The sequence below is a fragment of the Rhinolophus sinicus genome, chromosome 3, assembly GCF_057876585.1.
Source record: "Rhinolophus sinicus isolate RSI-liver-muscle chromosome 3, RSI-T2T, whole genome shotgun sequence".
NCBI lineage: Eukaryota > Metazoa > Chordata > Mammalia > Chiroptera > Rhinolophidae > Rhinolophus > Rhinolophus sinicus.
Window position 1 is genome coordinate 92,123,063 of NC_142503.1, and position 18,032 is coordinate 92,141,094.

The 18,032-nt window shown below is 42.4% G+C and overlaps 1 protein-coding gene across 1 annotated transcript in view; it reads left to right on the forward strand.

The window, feature by feature from the left end:
• Nucleotides 1-18,032, forward strand: part of PRKRIP1 (PRKR interacting protein 1) — a 31,186-nt gene that overhangs the window by 9,758 nt on the left and 3,396 nt on the right. The window contains exons 4-5 of the mRNA XM_019752823.3: nt 4,394-4,479; nt 6,154-6,221. Coding sequence (XP_019608382.1) covers nt 4,394-4,479; nt 6,154-6,221 — 154 coding nt within the window. The remainder of the gene's footprint in view (nt 1-4,393; nt 4,480-6,153; nt 6,222-18,032) is intronic.

The following is an 18,032-nucleotide window of genomic DNA, read 5'->3' on the forward strand; positions in this document are numbered from 1 at the left end:
AACATTCATACCCTCATATAAATAGAACACTACTTAGCAATAAAAAGGAACAAACTACTGATATATGCAACAATATGGATGATTCTTAAAAACATGCTGAATGAAAGAAGTCTTACACAAAAGAGACCATATTGTTTGATTCCATTTATATGGAAATTAATTTATGTGGAAAAAAATCAACAGTAGTTGTCTCTGTGAGTTAGAAAAAGGGATTGACTGAGAAGAGGTATAAGGGAACTTTCTGGGGTGATCAAATTGTACACTCAAGATAAGACCATTTGGGCCAGCCCGGTGGCTTAGGCAGTTGGAGCTCCATGCTCCTAATGCTGAAGGCTGCCGGTTCGATTCCCACGTGGGCCAGTGGGCTCTCAACCACAAGGTTGCGGGTTCGACTCCTCGAGTCCCGCAAGGGATGGTGGGTTCTGCCCCCTACAACTAAGATTGAACATGGCACCTTGAGCTGAACTGCCAGTGAGCTCCCAGATGGCTCAGTTGTTTGGAATGTGTCCTCTCATCTGCAAGGTTGCCAGTTCGACTCCTGCAAGGGATGGTGGGCTGTGCCCACTGCAACTAATAATGGCAACTGGGCCTGGAGCTGAACTGTGCCCTCCACAACTACGATTGAAAGGACAACAACTTGACTTGGAAAAAATCCTGGAAGTACACACTGTTCCCTAATAAAAATCTTTAAAAAAAAAAAGAAAGAAAGATAAGGGTATTTTATTGTATGGAAGTATTACCTTAAATGGAAAAAAAAAATAGAAAAACCACAAGCAAATATTAAACTTTAGTTGATGTGTATGCTTAAATCTTTAGAAGTTAAATGTCTTGATGACTGCAACTTTGAAATGCATCGAAAACATGAGATGGATTGATGGATGGATCGAGGTATAGATAGGTAGGTAGATATGTGATAAAGTGAGTAGCAAAACGTCAATTGTAGAATCTAGGTAGTGGGTATATGTAATGTATAATTCTTCCAACTTTTCTGTTTGAAATTTTTCAGTGTAAAACACTAGGGATAATATTAAACCAAAGAGACAGACAAAATACAGAAGAAAATATGTAAAAATTTACTGGAATGGCCAAAATTGAGTTTGAAAAATATCTTTATGATTTTTGGGGTCATTGTCATGGTTTTCGTCTGGTATTTGCTTGTCCTGCAGCCTTTCTTAGCCCCCCAGATGCTGGTTCTTCTCCAGCTACTGCCATCCCTTGGTTGTAACATTCTTAATTCTAGTGGGAAGTTTCAGGTAGCTCAGTTTCAGGTGGCTGGTCGCACAGCTATACCAGGTCACTGATAGGTTTGCCACTGCCAGAAATAAACAAAACCCTATATGGAAACTACCAGAGGCACTTTTTTGTTTTTAATCTACTTTAAAGGGGAGTAAAGATAGAGCAGGCTATTGTCTCAAATACCATGAGTTAGTCTGAAGTTTTTATATATTGATTAAAGACAGAGAAAATACAGAAAACTGTTTTTACAAACTGAAATCATGCAGACACAAAAGAAATTTATTTCACATTGTGAAAGACAGGCCCTGAGGTTAGAAGAAAAAGAGAGGCAAGAGAATCCTCACCTTTCACAGTGACCTCTGCCAGCACATCTGACTTGAGTCCTTGCCACAGCCAGGTCAGCAGCCAGTGGGGGCTCTGTTTAGTTCACTTGGTAAATGCGGCTGCTTCAGCAGCACAGAGTAAGACATTGACAGCTCAGCTGCTAAACAAACCGAGTGCATTTAGCTTTAAGCCATTTGCTTTGTATTAGGTTGGTGCAAAAGTAATTGCGGTTTAAAAGGTTGTTACGCAGCAGCCTAACCGTCTGTCCCCTCGTACCTGCCCCTAAAGAAATGAGAGTCTGTGAGACGGATCCTTTCAGGGACTTTGCTTCACCTTTCTGCTTACACCTTATGTCTCCCTGTTTGACCCCAAAAGATGTCTGGTCAGCCAATGACAGGTAAGATTCCCCTAGTGGGGAGGAACCCAAGCCAGGCGCAGCTGCCTGGGGACCACCAGAAGAACTCGTGGGGTCAATAGAGGTGGGCACAGCCCCCCACCTCCCCCCGGCAAAGGAGAGCTTCTGCCTATGTGGCTATATTCCTTCCCACAACCTGCTTGGGAAGTGAGTCAATGATGTGATAACATCAGTTCTCCTATTCTTATCAGTAAGTTTCAGCATAAAGGATTTGTCCCTGGGGAGGCACCTACCACAATTGTTAAGACATCATGGGACTTTATTCCGGCTGCTTGCAGGCAAGGGTGATTGGTTTGAACCAGTTTTCTGGTATGATGTATGAGACTCACAGACAGTGGAGAAAACAATGCTACTTTCTTGTGTGTACATCAATAAAAGCCACATGGCGGCCCGATTCGGGGCTCTCAGTCCTTTGAGGCTGGGAGACCCTTGGCCCCTGTTTCATAACTTTCTTGATTTCTGTTTCTTTCTTAACCCTTCGCCGCCCCTTCTCGTTCGCTCACTGCCTGTGTTGTGCTGGACGTGACAAAAGGTTAAAAATAATTGCAAAAACCACAATTACTTTTGCACCAACCTAATAGTTTTCCTCTAAAAAGCTGATTTTCTTCTTGAAGAGAGATCCTTCTTTTTTATTCCATAATTTCTGGTCTCAGAGAGTTTATTTGTCACTAAGCAGATCCACAGAGGCCTGGCAGTGTGGATCAGCAGATGTGTCGCCACCTCTCCGTCCTTTGTTGGTTCCATTTTTTGCCCCATTGACCCTTATGGCTGTGACTAGAAGAAATAGAGATGACACTTTATATCAGTAGATGTCTTTGTGTTTGCAGGTGCTTTCCGTGGGTTATCGCATTTCTTTATTCTTCCTAAAGACTCTGGCAGAAAGGAATTATTTCGTGCATTTTATAGATGAAGAAACTGAGGCTTAGAAACAGGGAGCTGCTAGGAAGAATATAAGGTGTATGTGTGCGTGCGTGCGTGTGTGTGCGTGCGTGTGTGTGTGCGTGCGTGCGTGTGCGTGCGCGCGCGTGTGTGCGTGCGTGTGTGTGCATGTGTGTGGTGTGTGCGTGCGCGCTTGTGTGTGTGTGCATATGTGTGTTTGTGCATGCGTGTGTGTGTGGTGTGTGTGTGCGTGCGTGTGTGTGTGGTGTGCATGCGTGCGTGTGTGGTGTGTGCGTGTGCGTGTATGTGTGCTCTCATATACACATGTACGTGTGTGTTTAGTAGCAGGCGATGGCAGTATGTGTTATGCTGCTTTAGAATCAGTCATGTGATAACCATAGCTAGTTAGGATTTAAAAATGTCACGGTTCCAGCCAGAGGCCATGTGATGAGTTCCCTTCGCTATAAAGAAAAACACTCCTGTGTGTCTCCTCCACTACACTTATGATCACCAACTATGTGGGGATTTTCCCACACCAGACAATTCTGTGACACCAGCTCAGTGTCCTACAATTTAACTCAATTCTGTCACTGTCAGGAAATAGTTACCTGCAGGTTAAGGGTTCAGTCCCACAAGACTGCCCCCGTCTCCTTCAAAGGCCAGTCACAAGTCCAGGTTCTCATCTGTGCCTCTGACCAACTGGCTGTAAATCAGAGGTTTCCCATGATCTCAAGTTCAATTAATTTGCTTAGAGGGGCTCACAGGACTCAAGAAAACATCTGATTTAGTAGATTTCTGGTGTGTAATGAAAGGATATAACTCAGGAACAGCCAGGTGGAAGAAGGGGTGAGGAGCTTACATGCCCTCTCCCAGCACCTCCACGAGTTCACCAACCTGGACGCTCCAAAACCCAGTCTTGTGGGATTTTTTGGAGGCTTCATTGTGTAGGCAGGGTTGATTAAATCAGTGACCTTTGGTGATTGATTCAACCTCCAGCCTCAGCTTCCTCCCTGGAGGTCAGAAGGTGGTGCTGAAAGTTGCTGGTTAACATAAGCTCTTGTGGTTGAAAGGGGATTGTTATGAATAACAAAAGACCTATTTCACTTTTATCTTGAGCTATTTCAGGAACGGGGGACAAAACCAAATACAATAAAAGGTGTTTCTGTGGCTCTTATATAGGACATTTACAATAATTTAGCAGCTCTGTGCCAGAATCAGTGGATGAAGATCAAATATATATTTTTATTATAAGTCACAGTATCGCACTAAGGCCCTGGCTAAACACAGCTGCAAGTGCTGCCTCTGCCTCAGGAAATACAGGGTGGAGCTCTCATGCTTTCTTCTCTTACTTGTACATGAGGTATCTTAATGAACTGAAAGAGTTACTTCGCCACCTGAGAGCCATATATTGATTTCCTGCCCCACTTTAAAGTGGCCCTGCAGACCTAGAGGTACGCATAGCACCCCCACTGGTGTGACTTCTAGAGCTCTGATAACCAGCCTAGAGTGTGTCTAAATGATTTTTATTTTTTTTTGCAGCAAAAATTAGATGTAGAGTTTCAGAAGAGGCTGGAAAGGAATAAAATTGCTGCAGAGGAGCAGACGGCAAAGCGACGAAAAAAGCGGTGAGGGCTTTGTGGCATCCCATAACTAATGAGACTGATGGGCAAACATGGGAAAGCACATGGTTGGTGAATGAGTCCTGGCGATGCCAGCAGAGCGAATCCCCCAGAGTGGGGACTCAAACCCTGGGTCAGGAAGGTTCTTGGCTTCACATAGGACAGAATTCAAGCGTAAACCAATACAGAGTTTAAAGTGAAGGTAAGTTTATTTAGCAAAGTAAGAAAAGGAAGGTCGCTCCACAGACAGCGTGGCGGTCTCTAATCGCTAGTGGAAGAGAGACCCCCTCCATCCACTGGGCTGGGGTTTGTTTGTGTTACGGAAAATTTCTTGGTATGGAGGAAAGAAAACAATGGTAATTTTATCTTTAACTTCTGTAAGATGCAAGATTCAAGAATAGAGGCAGGTTTATCTTTAACTTTTGTAAGGCACACCTGTGGCATATTTGTAGTAGGCTTAATTATGGGTGTGGCCATAATGGAATCTCTGCTTAATAGCCTGTGGATGGTTCTGTGTGATTGATTAACGTCTGCCTGAGTTCCGTGCCTTGGAGCATACTGGCAGCAGGCTTGGAATCCAGCCTCCTACTTTCTTCTTTTATAAAAACATTTCTCATCCCCCTTCCCTAAATTACTTGCAGTCGAAAGTTCGCTTGTGTCACCTGTAGTGGTCTTGAGCAGTACAACCCACTGTGGAACAATCCAGTACCTGGCTTTTCTTCCAGTACCTGGGGAGAGATCAAGTCACTTATTGTGCCCCTCCCACAGTTTGTTAAATTCTCCAAAGCTTGGAGGTCAGCATTTTGGTGATTGCATGAATTTCTGTATTTCACTTCTGTATTTTAACATCAGGTTTAACTAGGTGCTGGGAGCAAGCTTCTCATTTAGCGTCTTCCTTAAATTGCGGTCTGTGACCTCCCTAAATGACTACATGAGTATACAGGCTACGTGTGTGTGTTTTAGTAAGTGTTCCCTTGTTGGCGTAAGAAATGTCCAACCTGGTAGAGGATTATTATAAAGAATTTATGTGATCCAAACTGACAGCAGTTGCCGGGAAGCAAAATCTTAAATGCTTCCCAGAGTGGCAGTTTGCAACTTCTTTTATGTATTTGAAATTAAGAGGGAAGTAAGGAAGATTACTGCAAGGTGGGATTGGATTACAGGATAGTTAAGGTTATGTGCTCTCTTGAGGGTGGTTCTTATGAAAAGAGGCATTTCAAAGGTGTGTTAACCTAGATGCACAGAAATAGTGGACAGGGCTTGCTTAAGGCAAAGATAAACCTTCTACTAAAGAAGTTACGTGCTTAGGAATTTATGATCAGATCACCTGTAAGGTTACTTTCCGTAGAACCCCTTTTTCATTCACACCTGCAACTTTTTGAGAGCCTAGCTTTATTCTAAAAAGAGTCCCTGAATACCTTGGAATGAAAAAGCATCTCCAGTATTTCTGAGATTGCTTTAATCACCTCAGGACTCCTGAGGATTTTATCTTAACTCATGAAGAAAGCAGCTTGATAATGTTGATGTTGGAGTAGCAGAATCATAAAGTATTTCTTTCATTTTATTATTGTGGTGTTTGTGTAATTATAAAGCCTTTAAAGAGCCTATAAGTAGATGTTTCTGTTCTAAAATATACAATAAGGTAGCCAAGGAATTAATGTATTTATATTACATTTGTAGCCAGAAGTTAAAAGAGAAGAAATTATTGGCAAAGAAGATGAAACTTGAACAGAAGAAACAAAAAGAAGGTGAGTGGTACCCACTTGTCTCGGTGGTGACCTTTCTTCACAGAATCTGACCTGTCAAGAGTGAGATTTAGAGTTTGTCGCTGGCTGGCTAGTGAAGAAATGAGGGCTTTTCTAGTAGTTAGGACTCATTTCATTGCAAGTGTCAGAAAGTCAAACGGGGTTAAACAAAAAGAAAGATACTGGCTCACGTGAAGTCCAGGACAGACATGGCTAGTCCAGGAGCTCAGTGGTATTGGCGTTCACTGTCTTCTTCTGTCCCCTGGCTCCCTGTGCTCGCAGGCCTGTGTCCTCCCTGTGGTTATAGGTTCCTGCCTCATTCTTGTCCCGTAGGAAAGACTGAGGGGCCGTCCCTAGCAAAAGTGTATCTGTGTCCCATTTGTCTATGATCATGTCACTTGGCAAGTCAGTTAAGAATGCTTTTGGCCAAAAGAAACCGAAAACTCAACTAGCAGTAGTGAAAAACTAAGAGGAGTTCCTTTTTCACACACAACAAGAAATGTGGTGGTAGCTGGCAGCCTCATTTCAGCAGTTCAGTGGTGTCAGGCCTAGCACCCCTGTAGTTCTCTGGGCCTTTATCCTGCGTGATGCAGCTGCTGCAGTCCCTGGCATCATACCTATGTTCAAAGCAAGAAGAAGAGGGAAAAGAAGTGGTACTTGTCTGGTCTGTTTTTTTGTAACTGAAGAGCTAAGCAGTTCCTAGATATTCCCAGCAGATGTCGCCTTATATCTCATTGGTCAGTACTAGGTCACTCGCCATCCCTTGCGGCATTCCCACTAGATGAATAGAAACCAGAATTGTCATGACTGTCTCTAACCTATGGTGATCCATTGTTGGGAGCTGGGGACATTGCCACCCGAGACAGAATTGAGATTTTGTTAACAAGGAGGAAATAGGGGTGAGGAATGTGTCAGCATCCCACAGTGCTGCCAGCGTTGCCCACCTTTGAACCTATCACAAGGCCAGAGGTGCCAGCCATTCCCCTGGAAGCCCCTGGGCTGAGAATCAGGGAGAGGGCCTAAAATAGGAAGGAGCAAGGATGTTAAGAGACAAAAAAATGGCAACTCTCTACTACATTACTGAATCTGTGGCTATTCCCTCATTGAGGAGGCATGCTTCCTGGTTAGACAATTGTGATTTTTGATTTTAAGATAAAGTCAGATTTTCACTGGTGTGCTGAAAAAGATTGGCCCCTTCCAGGACCAATTTCTTTATGAGCTGTAAATGTACTATGTGACACACCATATATGGTATGATTTTTGACTGTTTGCCACCGTTTCCTAGAAGAAATTACTTTCCAGTGCTGAAATGTGATTGCTAGGACCTCATCCCTTAAATAACCCCCCTCATCACTTCGCCTGCCCTACCCCCAGCATGCACACTCACACAGGAATGTGGGAGCACTGGGTCCAATGACTGCAGCCTTGGGCACAGGAGTCAGTCTCATGTTCTGCGGAAGGAGATACCAGAGCTTAGACGCATTATAGCGGGAAATAGAAAGTTATCCTTGGCTCTAGGTAATTTGATGCTCCTTCCTCGGGGTCTGTTGCTTTTGCTGCTTGTCATTGTTCTTCTATATGTGTTTAGTGACTTTCCTGAACTAATTCTGTAAAGCCTATATTTGTTGTGTGTGACCACCAAGGTGTTTGCTTGGTTAGCTGAGTGGCCACTTGATGATTAGAGATTTCCTTAAATGCCTTGAACCAATAAACCTTCCAGTCTTTGCTAAGGGGTTCCGTGTGTGTTGGAGCGTGCCTTCAGCATTATGGCAGGCAGTGCACAAGTCTGCATTAGCCTTCACTCCCTCCTTGCACAGAGCCTCAGGGTCAGCCAGAGGTGAGATTAGGGCCATCATTTGCCTTTCTTAGACGTATGCACAGCTCTGCACATGCATGTGGCCTTCTAGATTCCCAGCGTTTCCTCTTAAGCTTTTGATCGGCTCCTGTGATATTAAGCAGTTGCCACCGATTATTTTTGACAAACACCCTGGGGAAAAGGCTGTTTTGCCCTGAGTCAAGTTGAAAAAAGATAAGCCTTGAAAGTGGAAGTTTCCAGGGAGCCGCCAGACAGATCAAATAAGGACAGAACTCTGTGTATGGAACTTCTGAGGAGCTCCTAACAGTTTACCTCCTCCGGTGGCTGTTAGGATGCTAGCTTTTACAGCTGCTGTGACGAGGAAGTTGGTTTTGAGGGCGAGCTCAGATCTGGGGGGAGAGGGTAGGGAATAGGGCAAGGAATAGGAGTTTGCGGTTTTTACCCAGATTCAGCCATTTTTCTCAAACAATCCAAGAAATATTTCCAGAATTCTGAAAAGGTTGGTTTTGATGATTATCGTCAGTGTTCTTGAGGCTTTTATTGAGGAGCAGATTTTTAGAGGTCTTTACTCTGCCGTTCTGAAAGTGCTTCCAGCCCCTTAAATTTTAATTTACCTATATTTGAAATACCGTGTTTCCCTGAAAATCAGACCGAGCTGGACAATCAGCTTAATGTGTCTTTTGGAGCAAAAATTAATATAAGACTGGGTCTTATTTTACTGTGAGACCCGGTCTTATATAATATAATATAACAACATAATATAATATAATATAATACCCCGTCTTGTATTAACTTTTGCTCCTAAAGATGCATTAGAGCTGATTGTCTGGCTAGGTCTTATTTTCAGGGAAACACTGTATGTTTCCTGTAGACATCAAATGTTTGGAATATGTTTTTTATCCATTCTGACAGTCTCTATCGATCTTTTTACTGATGTGTTTGAATTTCAAGACTACCGTTCTATTTGGGTTTTGTTCCCTCTCTTTTTTGTTTCTCAGTTTTCCCTTCCCTGTCTTCTTTTGGATTATTTGAACGTTTTTATTCCATTGTAATTTATCTATTGTGTGTGTGTTTTTTTAAAGATTTTATTGGGGAAGGGGGACAGGACTTTTTTGGGGAACAGTGTGCACTTCCAGGACTTTTCTCCAAGTCAAGTTGTTGTCCTTTCAATCTTAGTTGTGGAGGGTTCTGTTCAGCTTCAAGTTGTTGTTCTTTCAGTCTTAGTTGTGGAGGGTGCAGCTCAGCTCCAGGTCCAGTTGCCGTTGCTAGTTGCAGGGGGCACAGCCCACCATCCCTTGTGGGAGTCGAACCGGCAACCTTGTGGTTGAGAGGACACACTCCAACCAACTGAGCCATCCGGGAGCTCAGCGGCAGCTCAGCTCAAGGTGCCGTGTTCAATTTTAGTTGCAGGAGGCGCTGCCCACCATCCCTTGCGGGACTCGAGGAATTGAACTGGCAACCTTGTGGTTGACAGCCCACTGGCCCATGTGGGAATCGAACCGGCAGCCTTCGGAGTTAGGAGCATGGAGCTCTAACCGCCTGAGCCACCAGGCTGGCCCTCTATTGTGTTTTTAACTACAGTTGACCCATCAGCAACATGGAGGTTAAGGGTGCCGACACCTCCTCCACCCACCCTGCAGTCAAAAATCTGAGTATCTGTAACTTAAGTCAGCCCTCCACATATGCTGATTCTCATCCACAGTTGGTTGAATCTGAAGATGAGAAACCCAAGGATACTTACTAAAAAAAAAAAAAAAAAATCTAAGTAGACCTGTGCAGTTCAAACCCATGTTGTTCAACGGTCAACTGTATATCCCTTTTTGTAGCTTTATAATTGTTCCCCCAGAGATTACTATATACATACCACTTTCACAGTCTAGTTAGAATCAGTATTTCACCACTTTACTTGGAATGTAGAAACTTCACCACATAGCTTCCTTTATTCTTTATGTTGTAGTTGCCCTATGTATTGCATCTACGTGCATTGAAAACCACATCAGATAATGTTACTATTTTTGTTTGTAATCATCAAATATATTTTAAAGACCTCAAGAGGAGAATAGTATAGCATTGCAACCAGATAGTTAACTTTTTCTGTTGTTCTTCCTTTGTTACTGATGTTCCAAGCTTCCTTCTGGTGTCATTTCCTTGTGTCTGAAGAACTTCCTTTAGTCATTCAGTCAGAACAGGTCTGCTGGCTATGAATTTTCTTAGCTTTTCTTTATATGAGGCTATCTTTACTTCACCCTTGTTCCTGAAGGACACTCTCACTAGATACAGAATTCTGTGTTGGCATTTTTTGTCAGCACTTTAGAAATGTTCCACTCCTCTGGCCTGCATGGTTTCTGATAAAAATCTATAGTCATTCAAATTGTTCTATCATTGTTTTTCTCTGGCTGCTTTCAAGATTTCTCTTTAGATATCAGCACTTTGATTATGATGTGTCTGCACACGGATTTCTTTGGGTTATCCTGTTTGGAGTTCACTCAGCTACTAGGATATGTAGCATATGTCTTTTGTCAAATTTGGGAAATTTTTTTCAGTTATTTATTTACTTTTCGTCTCTTGTTCATATTGGATAATTCCTATTGATTTTATTGATTTGACTTCAAGCTGTCACTTTCCTGTGGCGTCTCCGTTCTGCTAGCTCCGGTCCTATCCAGTGAATTTTCTATCTCAATTATTATATTTTTTCAGAAAAGTTCTAAAGTCTCCGTTCATTCTTCTTTATACCTTCTATTTCTTTGCTTCAGTTTTCTTCCCATTTGTTTCAAGAGTGTTCACCCTTCCTCCCTCCCTGGAAAATTTTTGAAACTGTTGCTTTAAAATATTTGGTAATTCCAACATCTGGGTCATCGCAGTATTGGTGTTTGTTGGTTGAGTGTCCCCATGCAAGTTGAGGTTTTCCTGATTCTCTATGGACATCTTGAACATTACATTGTGAGGCTCTGGGCTTGTTGATACTTGTTTCAGCAGGCAGTCAACCTGGTTGTGTTCAGAACGTGGGTTCTGACCAGCTTTCTGTGCGCTGTGGTTCCAGCGGCAGTTCGGTTTTCAAAGTGTTTGCTGTGCTCTCCAGATGTGTCCTGCATGTGCCACCCAGTGTCCAGTCAGGGTTTCGTTCTTCGAGTTCGGGTCCCAAAGTGTTTGGTATGATTAGGGCTAGATCTGTACACACTGTCAGGTGAGCCCAGGCATTCATAAGCAACTCTGTGGTGTCTCTTCCAATCTCCTCCCTCTCCCTGATCTCCCCAGCCATTTCTGGTCTGGGGCTCCCCTTTTCAGACCTCCAGCCTGAAAGCTGGAACTTGAGTTACTCACTCTGCCACATACTCCTGCACCTGCACCTGCACCAGCGCCAAGCAGGCGGAGGACAGAGGAGAAAAGCAGCAGGGGATGCCTGGCCATCTTAGGGCCACATCCTGTGATCAAAGAGATAAGTTCCCCTCCGAGTGTTCGTGCCTGCAAGCTGCTATTGCTGCCCCAGGCACTGTTGCCACCGTGACACCAGTGGAATTGTCTGGGAGCTGGGGTGTGAGAGAATGGAGAAAAGAGAAGAAATACAAGGATTTCCCTTGCTCTGGGCATTAGGAGTCCCCTTCTTATTTGTCAAATCAGAACTAGGTTTCTCTTGGAGCTCTGTCTGTCTGTGCCCAGTCTCCACTTCTGGGTGTTAGATCGCCCTGAGTCCATGCTCGGGGATAGTGGAGGTGGAGGGGAAAAAACCCAGGAAACTCAATTCTGTTCCTGGAGCACTTTGTATTCTGATCTTTTCCCCCAATCTGCTTACTTTTTGGAATCCATGCATTCTGTTCCCGTTCTAGAGTTGTAGTGGAGAGACGGAGTTGAGTACTTCCTCTATCTTACCTGGGACCCTCTATATGTTTTCCTGAATCCAAATGCAGGACTTTACATTCAGCTCTTTGTATTTTAACTTGGTGTTATTGGCTCTGTTGATTCAGGTTTCCCAAATCCTTTTCAATTCTGGAATTCAGCCTATTACCATGTCTTTCTGGTGTTGTCATGGACAGGTTTAATAAACATATTTCCTTTGTCATTGGTAAAAATGTTGAGCCAAACTGGGCCAGAGCCCTCAAGCATCTACTAGAGAGCTCCATCTAGGCTGGCACACACCTGTTCACTAAGACTCTGGGTGGAGTTATTCTCCAGCTCAGAGTCAGCTAGACTCACCCTTGTTTCATCTTACTTACAGAGATGTCATAGGAAACTAAGAGGTAATTGGAGGTCGTGAAGTAAGTACAGTAGATGTAAGTTCTAGGCTCAGCTCTGACTCTGGCTCACCCTTACCTCAAGCACCTGGCTTCTCATGTTTGAGCCGATTTTTTTTTTTTTTTTTTTAGCTTATAAAATGATAAGCTCTTTCTGGATCTAAAATTCTGCAATTTGATAATTCTGCCAAATGCCTTGCTGTAATGAAGATATATCATATTGGTAGGGGTAGGGGGGAATCCCTCACCAATAAATCTAAGAACCCTTTCAGAATAAGAATCGGAAGTTAGTTTACTTGAGTTTGTACTTTTTTTTTACTTTTTTTTTTGTTTTTTTAAAAATTTATTTATTGGGGTGACATGGTTAGTAAAATTATATAGATTTCAAGTGTACATTTCTATAAAACATCATCTATATATCACATTGTGTGCTCACCACCCAGAGTCAGTTCTCCTTCCATCACCATATATTTGATCCCTTTTACCTTCTTCTACCATCCCCCCACCCTCCTTATTCTCTGGTAACCACCAAACTGTTATCTCTGTCTATGGGTTTTTGTTTCTTTGTCTTGTTCCTTTGTTGCTTTCAGTTTTATATCCCACATATGAGTGAAGTCATATGCCCAAGGCTATCAGGAATATTTGCGGTCATACAACGGGTTTTAGTACCTGCAGGCAGATTTCATCCAGAGCCTTCAACTTGCTGAAAATGGCCGTGTGCCTTTTCACTGGGTCCCCCCTGTCCTGAGCTTCACTTCTATCAAAAAGATGACTGTTCTGTGCCCATGTCACATCATGAAGTCACATCATAGTCACACAGTGTCTTTTTCAAACTGAGGTGCTTGTACTCACTGGGTCATGAAATCATTTTAGAGTTTGCAGCCACTGTGTTTTTCAAACAATAAAATAGACCAGAAGATACCCTGCTGCATCACACTCGGCATAAATATTTTGTGAACCTTTCTTTCAGTTGCTATGTGGGCTGTGGGCTGTGGGCTTTAGTCAAACAACTTTGAAAATCATTGTTAAAGTGCATGGGCCCTGTTCTTAGACTTCATTGTGAAGTTAGCACCAGCACATATTAAAAAATGATTAGTAATTATACACGGTTGTATATGCTTCTTACCAAATGAGCACAATCGAGAATGCTATAGGGATAACTTATAAAAATGGTTTGTGTGCCTTTTACCTCGCCTTCTCAGTGTTCCTAATTTTTCATTTTGTGAAAGAGAAAATAGATTTTCTAAGTGCCTGTTTGAAATGAATAGAAACTTAATGTCGTGATTCCCTGTTGTGCCACAAGGGGGCGTGTGTGCGCCATCGGGTTCTCGATGGACTTGGAGGTAAATCACTCAAGCTTTTTGGCTCTTGTAAAAGGCAGCTAGGGGCAGCTGGCTAGGAGTTCCGTTCTGTTGTTAGGGAGAACATATCCCCACTTGTTGTCCATACTGGTCCAGTAGTTCAGTGAAGACACCATGCAGCGTGGGACTCGTGTGTAAATGACACCGTGGGGTGGCATTAAGCCAATTTGGATTATTATGAAGTCCTGAACTCCCAAAATGATGTTTCTAACACCAGTGTTACTTGTCCTAACATAGGCCTGCCTACCAAAGAAATGCTGGGTGACCTTAAGATGATTTAATACTAGGTATATTAAGAGCAGTTTCTCAGCCTCAGGACTGTTGAATTGACATGTAGGGCCAGAAAATTCTTTCCTATCTGGGCTATATCCTGTGTATTGTAGGACATTTACCAGCATCCTGGCCTCTACCCACTAAATACCAGTAGCACCCATCCTCCCCTTGGTCACTGACATGCAAAAATGTCTTCAGACATTGCCAACTGGTTCCCTAGTGGGGGAGGGGAATAAAACTGCCCCCAATTAAAACTTACCTCAACTGGTATCTGGTGTTCAGAAAGTACTCAGTATATTTTGGATTGAACTGTTTGTTTCAATGCCAAAATTCTTACATATGTTGGAAAACTATCTACATCCCTTGTCTTTTGAAAATAAGGTAGTAATGGTTATTTTAGAAATTTTAGAAATATGCAGAAAATAATAAAGTCAAAAATAATAAATTATCTATAATCCTTACTAAAGTAATCGCTTTAACATTTTGACATTTCTTTTATTTCAATTTTAAAATATACATTATGTAAAACCTGTTTATATAAACTATATTTTGGGTTGTCCTAGTTTTATCACATAACATTGTATCACAAATATTTTCCCATGTTCTTGCAATTCCATAGTACGAGGGATTTTTTTCCTAGTCTAGTCATTCATCTGGTTAAAAAAAAGTTAATAGTTTCAATTACACTTAGTGGCATTTTATCTAGTATTCCTATATTCTGCAAATAAAATCTCAGGTTCTTGGATTTTTAAAATATTATGTAATGGAAAAAGCTCAAATATTATTCTAATAGATCACCTTTCTCTCCATTTTCTTTTAATCTTTCTCAATATACGTATGTCATTTGTACATAGTTATAATCATCTTGTATGAGCAGTTTCCGATTTTATTTTATTTAACATTATAAGCATTTCCAGTCCTTTATAATTTTTCCAGTGACTGATAATATCCATCAGTTAACGTGCCGTGATATACGTAACCCTTTCCCTTTTGTTAAACGTTAGGTTGGTTCTAGTTTTTGTCTCCTTTAGGAGATACTTTAGTGAATATTACGTACCTGTCTTCCCCCTTTCTGGGTGTTTTTCTTAAGATAATATAGCAGTGGGAATGACTAGAGCACAGAGTCTAAAAATATTTCATGGCTCTTGAAATGTATTGCCCTTTTCTTTCCAAAGAAGTAGTACCAGTTTTTACTGTCACCAGCAGTACGCAGCGATGTGCACTTTTGCCATATCCTGGCCGGCACTGGCTTTTAAAAGTTATTCCTCCCCCATGGATAAGAATATGACTTCAGAGGTCTTAGTAAAAACTGAGGATTTAGTAAAGACCTTAAAAAATACAGATCCAGATCTAGCAGGACGTGGTAGCAGCCTCCACTCTCTTCCCTCCCCACCTCCCCACCCCCACCTCCCCCACCTCCCCCACCTCCCCCCTCTCCCCCCTGTGTACAGCCTCCAAAGCTCTTTTTAAAACAGATGGGGTTGTCATTTGTGCTTCTGCTTGTGTAATAACAACAGCTGACATTTACTGAACATTTATTATGTATGTTCCCCCAGTTCTACATGTTTTGCAGGTATTAAGTAACGGGCCTCACAGCAGCCCTGTGACAGGCAGGTGTTAGCCCCATTTTACAAAGGAAATCTGAATAAAGTACAGACTTTAGCTAATACATGTTTCAGTATTGGTTGATTATTGTGACAAATGAACCATATTAACTTAAGATGTTAACAGTAGGGGAAACGAGGTGTATTGGAATTGTTTGTACTATACTGTCTTTGTATTTTTTCTATAAATCTAAAACCATTCTAGGGACCTTAGGCACCAAGCGGCGACGGCACCCGCAGAGCTAGAGGGAGTGAGTGCTGGGGTGGGATTTGATCCCAGATAATGTGTCACTACTGGCTGTGGCCTTACCCACGAGGTGATCCTGCTTGCAACCTAGTCAGCAGCCCCTGCGATCCTGGCACTCCCTGTGCGGCCTTTTCTGTGTCGTTTCACCACCAGTTTGGTCTGGCCACTCCCTGCCATCAGGCTCTGCTCTCACCAAGCTTATACCTCCGCTCGTCCTCCTTGCTGCGCGTGTCCAGGCCTCTGCCCTTTTCTGTTTCGTGCTACCTTACTCCCCATCTGCTGGAGAACATATACTCGTCCTGCACCTTCCTCTGTCAATGTTTTCTTCTTTGTAAAGCCTTTCCTAACGTCCCCCCACCCCCATCCTAGCTGATCGAGCCTTTCTCTCCACCTCGCTCCCAGAAGGGTTTGGTTATAGAATCTGCTAAATCACATAACATGCTTATCTCTTCAACTGTCATCTCAGTTCCATGAGGGTAGGACAGTGCTTTTTTTTTTTTTAATAAACTTTTTGATTTAGAATGATTTTAGATTTAGAGAAAAAATGCAAAGATAATATAGCACAAAGAATTCCCATACACCCAGTTTCCCCTGTTGTTAACATCTTAAGTTAATATGGTTCATTTGTCACAATAATCAACCGGTATTGAAACATGGATTAGCTAAAGTCCATACTTTATTCAGATTTTCTTAGTTTTTACCTAATGTCTTTTTTGTTTTCCAGAATCCCATCCGGGATATCACATTACATTTAATCATCATGTCTCCTTAGGCTCTTGTTAGCTGTGACAGTTTCTCAGACTTTGCTTGTTTTTGATGACCTTGAGAAATTTTTTTTTTTTAAATTGGGAAACAGTGTGTGTTTCTCCAGGGTCCATCAGTTCCAAGTCGTTGTCCTTCAATCTAGTTGCGGGGGTGGGGGTGCAGCTCACTGGCCCATGTGGGAATCCAACTGGCAACCCTGTTGTTCAGAACTCACGGTCTAACCAACTGATCCATCCGGCCGCCCGACTTTGAGAATTTTGAGGGTCATATGTTCTGTAGAATATCCTTCAATTGGGATTTGTCAGATTTTTTTCTCATGGTTAGACTGGAGTTATTTATTTTGGGGAGGAAGGCTACAGAGATAAAGTACCGTTCTTACCAAATCAGTGCTGTGTACTTCAAGACGACTTGATACTGACCTTGATCACCTTGCTAACTAAGGCCGTGCTTAGCAAGATTCTCTACTGTAAATGACTAGTTTCTTCCCTGCCCACACTTGTGCTCTTTTGGCTTTTGCACAGTGTCATTTGGAAAGAAGTCACTCTGTACAGCCCACACTTAAGGAGTGGAGAGTTATGCAGCCCTTCCACGAGGGAGTGGCCGCAGAAATTATTTGGAATTCTACACAGGAGATTTGTTTCTTCACCCCTATTTATTTATTTGTATGGATGTTGGACTCGTGGATGTTTATTCTTTAAGTTTAATCCAGTATTACTTTATTTTGTTGCTCAAATTATTCCAGCTTGGCCATTGGGAGCACTTTCATTTGGCTCCTGTGTCCCTTTTCCATACTCCCATCAGTGCGTGCCTGCCTGCATGCGTGCGTGCGTGTGTGTGTGTGTGTGTGTGTGTGTGTGTGGTTGTTGTTGTTGTTTGGGTGGGATGGGGCTTTAGCACCTCCTTACTTTCTGGCACTACAAGATATTCCAGGCTTATCTTGTGTATTTCCAGACCTAGAATCAGTCATTTCTCCAAGAAGTCCTGGTTCCTTTTATTGGAGAATGATACGAGAAACCAACATCTGGGAACTAGATGTGTTCTTTACCACTAGGGTATTGCTGTTTTTAGGCCCTATGAACTGATAGAGCAAGGAAATATATATGTGTGTGTGTACTAAACAGGGTATATACACATACTTATAGGTATTTCTATATGTACTCTTTGGTATCTGTATTAATCTAAAGGTGAGTTCATACTGATGTCTCCACCTCTAAATCATTGCCACATGGATCATTCTAGCCTTTTCAGCATGTTTGCCTGTAACCTCCCACTCCAGCAGTGAGTAACCTGGCTCCCACCATCCACCATCCATTTATCTAATTATTCAGTTCCAGTATACACAGACAGTGGTTTCAGAATTGTTAACCTGTTACCTATGGGAAACAGCTATATTAGCTAGAGTACAGTGCTATGTAGAGTTCTTTTTGCCTTTAGTCTTACACACTCCACTATTTCTAAAATTATTTAGGCGAGCACCTTTCCTCCACCCCCTTCACAGAGGTTTCATTGATTTGTAATA